The sequence below is a fragment of the Coloeus monedula genome, assembly GCF_965178545.1.
Source record: "Coloeus monedula genome assembly, chromosome: 22".
NCBI classification, from domain to species: domain Eukaryota; kingdom Metazoa; phylum Chordata; class Aves; order Passeriformes; family Corvidae; genus Coloeus; species Coloeus monedula.
Window position 1 is genome coordinate 7513793 of NC_138802.1, and position 3715 is coordinate 7517507.

At 62.9% G+C, this 3715-nt stretch overlaps 1 protein-coding gene across 1 annotated transcript in view; it reads left to right on the plus strand.

The window, feature by feature from the left end:
• MFAP2 (microfibril associated protein 2) overlaps positions 1–3438 on the plus strand; it is a gene marked incomplete at its 3' end in the record, with an annotated part of 3802 nt that extends 364 nt beyond the window's left edge. Inside the window, exons 2-8 of the mRNA XM_082295662.1 lie at positions 1774–1860; positions 2268–2294; positions 2374–2460; positions 2663–2704; positions 2835–2922; positions 3027–3100; positions 3335–3438. Of these exons, the coding sequence (XP_082151788.1) occupies positions 1774–1860; positions 2268–2294; positions 2374–2460; positions 2663–2704; positions 2835–2922; positions 3027–3100; positions 3335–3438 (509 nt within the window). The remainder of the gene's footprint in view (positions 1–1773; positions 1861–2267; positions 2295–2373; positions 2461–2662; positions 2705–2834; positions 2923–3026; positions 3101–3334) is intronic.
• Between the last annotated feature and the right edge of the window lie 277 nt (positions 3439–3715).

Below are 3715 nucleotides of genomic sequence, written 5' to 3' on the forward strand. Positions count from 1 at the left end.
TCTTCATTTTTTGAGCCCAAAGCTTTGATTGTGTGGTTGAAAACCTCATTTTTACGGTACAAATCCTCATCTCTAAGTCCCAAACACCCTTTTGAGGTCTAAAGCCTCCTCTTAAGTGCCCAGAGCCTCATTTTTAAGGCCCAGAGTTTGGTTTAGAAGGTCCAAAGCCTCGGATTTAGAGGCCAAAGTTTTGTCTATGGACCCAAACACCGATTTTTTGGCCCAAAGCCTCATTTTTACCTTCCAGAGTCTCACTTGGGGGACCAAAGCCTCCAAAAATCCATTTTTAGGGCGCAAAGTGTTGATTTTTGGTCCCAAAGCATCGTTTGAGGGATGAGCAGGAGGTGGCCGCAACTCCCAGGGATTTTTGGGCGGCTGCACCAACCCTCATTGCCTGTTTTTCCCCAAAATCCACCCAAAATCCCGCCTCAGGCTGGGAGTGGCTCTGCGCCGGGGGGGACACGAGGCACCAAGCGAATCCCTCCCGCTGTGGGGACACGGAGGTGGCCCAAAACTGGGACAAAATCCAGGAAAATGATATTTATAACCCCCCGGGGGTTGGCAAGGGCGGGATGGAAACGAGGAGGGAGGGGACGGAGCCGGAGCCAGGAAAAGCTCGGGTGAAACCGGCTCCACACAAAGGCTGGAGGACACGTGGAAAACATTACGGAGGCGAGGCCGAGGGAGAGGGGGCCGGAGGCCCAAATCCCAATCCCGGCAGCATTCCCGGCCCAGGGATGCTCCTGTCTCCGGGATACAGAGGATGGAGCCGCATCCCGGGGATGGGGCTGATCTGCTCCCCCCTTCCCAAGAATTTGGATCCCTTCACTCCTCCACGCTGGATTTGAAGCCCGTTTCCCCCCTGGATCCCGTTTCCCCTGGATCCCGTTTCCCCCTGGATCCCATTTCCCCCCTAGATCCCATTTCCCCCTGGATCCCGTTTCCCCTGGATCCCGTTTCCCCCCGGATCCCATTTCCCCCTGGATCCCATTTCCCCCCTGGATCCCGTTTCCCCCCTGGATCCCATTTCCCCCCTGGATCCCATTTTCCTCCGGATGAGCTCCAAGGGGATACAGGGGGCTGGAGCATCCCGGGGGCCAGCGGGGTCGTGGCGTCCGGGATCCTCTGGAATCACCTCCAGCGGCACCTGGATGCTGCAGGACCCCGGGCTGGGGCTGATCCTCCATCCCAGAGCATCCCAATTCCCACTCTCCTGGGGCAGCGTGGCCCCGAGAGGGATGGGATTGGGGGATGATGGGAGCCGGGAATCCAAAATCCCGGGCTGGGGGTATGGGTGGAATTGGGGGATGATGGACAGGGAACCCCGGATCCCGGGCCGGGGGTGTCGGTGGGATGGGATTGGGGAATGATGGGAACCCCGGATCCCGGGCCGGGGGTGTCGGTGGGATGGGATTGGGGAATGATGGGAACCCCGGATCCCGGGCCGGGGGTGTCGGTGGGATGGGATTGGGGAATGATGGGAACCCCGGATCCCGGGCCGGGGGTGTCGGTGGGATGGGATTGGGGAATGATGGGAACCCCGGATCCCGGGCCGGGGGTGTCGGTGGGATGGGATTGGGGAATGATGGACAGGGAACCCCGGATCCCGGGCCGGGGGTGTCGGTGGGATGGGATTGGGGAATGATGGGAACCCCGGATCCCGGGCCGGGGGTGTCGGTGGGATGGGATTGGGGAATGATGGACAGGGAACCCCGGATCCCGGGCCGGGGGTGTCGGGGCCCCGCTGCTGACGCCCCTCCCCGTGCCCCGCAGTGCTCCTGGCGCAGGGACAGTACAGCCGCTTCGAGGGCATCACCTATCCCGAGCCGGTCCAGTATTCCCAGTACGACCAGCAGGCAGGTGAGAGCCCTGAACTGGGGAACTCGTCGCCCCCTTCTCTCCCCGCCTTCCTTCCCTCAGGTTTTGCTTTCCCTGGCCGAACACCCGTCGCTCTGATCCCTCTTTTTGCTCCAGTCCTCTTTGCTCCGTCCTTTTCCTCCCGCCCCTGGAATTCCCAGACTTCCCATCTCCTCTCTCTCCTCTCACTGCCAATTCTTTATGAAACCTTTACCCGATTCCTTATTAAACCTTCGTTCATCTCAAAACCCCACCTGGTGCGAAGTGGCCCAGGCTCATCCCTGGAATGGCTGGAGGCAGTTTTCCCATTGCTCCCACCACCACAAAATTCCAGGGATCTCATTTCCCGCACCCCGGGGATGAGTTTCCTCCCTAGACCCATCCTCAGCCTGCTCTGTTTTATCCCCCAGAAATTCAGGATTACTACGACTACCACGGTGAGTGTTTCCCTGGGGGATGCTGGGGGGGGGGGGATCGGGATTTTGGGGTGTCCCTGCACTGGGTGTGTCCTTGCAGATGTCACCCCCCGAGCCCCGGAGGAGCAGTTCCGGTACCAATCCCAGCAGCAATCCCAGCAGGAAACCGTGCCGGCCCCGACCCCAGGTGGGTGACAGCCCCCAGGTGGGTGACAGCCCCCCCAGACCCCCAGTCCCCGGGCTGGGGCGTCTCCATCCCTCCCCAGCCCCGCTGTGCTCCCCCCGGAGCAGTTCCTGGGTGCCAAGGAAGCTCCAGGCCTAAAATCCAGGGAAAGGGCAGGCAGATCCTTCTGCCCCATCCCGAAATTCCCTCCCCTGTCCCCCCTCAGCTGCGGTTCCCGAGACGGAGCCCACGGAGCCGGGGCCGCTCGGTGAGTGCTGATCCCATTCCATATCCCCGTGGTTGGCTCCGTCCCCCCTCTGGAGCCGGGACAATCGGGCCGGGGGAACCCCGGGGCGCCCGGAATTCCCGGGAATTCCCCGTTGCCGTTCTTCCCGCAGACTGCCGGGAGGAGCAGTACCCCTGCACCCGGCTCTACTCCGTGCACAAGCCCTGCAAGCAGTGCCTGAACGAGATCTGCTTCTACAGGTGCGTGAGGAGCGGGGAACATCCCCCTGTCCCTGATCCCCCCGGCACTCCGGGAACCCCTCTGCTTTACATCCCCGTCCTTTCTATCCCCAAAAAAATCCCAGCCTCCGCCGGGTTTACGTCATCAACAAGGAGATCTGCGTCCGCACCGTGTGCGCCCACGAAGAGCTGCTGCGAGGTGAGCGGGGGCACCCCGAGACCCCGGGGCCCTCCCCATCCCCAGGGTTTTGGGGGGCGGAAATCCCGCCGGGCCGAACCGAGCAAAGCGGGATCGCCTTTTGGGGCGGGGCTGGGGGGAACCACAGTGGGGGAACCCACCCGCGATGGGGGAGCCGCAGTGGGGCGGGGGTTCCCCCGCTGCTCCCCCGGGCTTTTCCCGGCATCCCGGGATAGAATTCCTCGCTTCCCGCAGCCGACCTGTGCCGGGACAAGTTCTCCAAGTGCGGCGTGATGGCCACGAGCGGCCTGTGCCAGACCGTGGGCGCGTCCTGCGCCCGCAGCTGCGGCGGCTGCTGAGCCCCCGCCGGCGATCCCGGGATCCCGGCCCCTTCCCGGCCCCTTCCCGGCCCCTTCTCCCGCTCCGGACCCGCCCCCGCGCCGCTGGAGATCCCGTGCATGAACGAGCAGCTTCCCGAAATCCCAGAATTTCTGGGTTTTGTGCACATAATAATTAAAACAGGGGGGGTTTATTATTTCTGTGAATCCCTTTGTCCCGCGGCGGGCCCCGGTTCCTGCGCCGAGGGTCCCGCGGACAGCGGGAGGGGCCCTGCGGCTCCCGGCTCCTTTCTTTGGG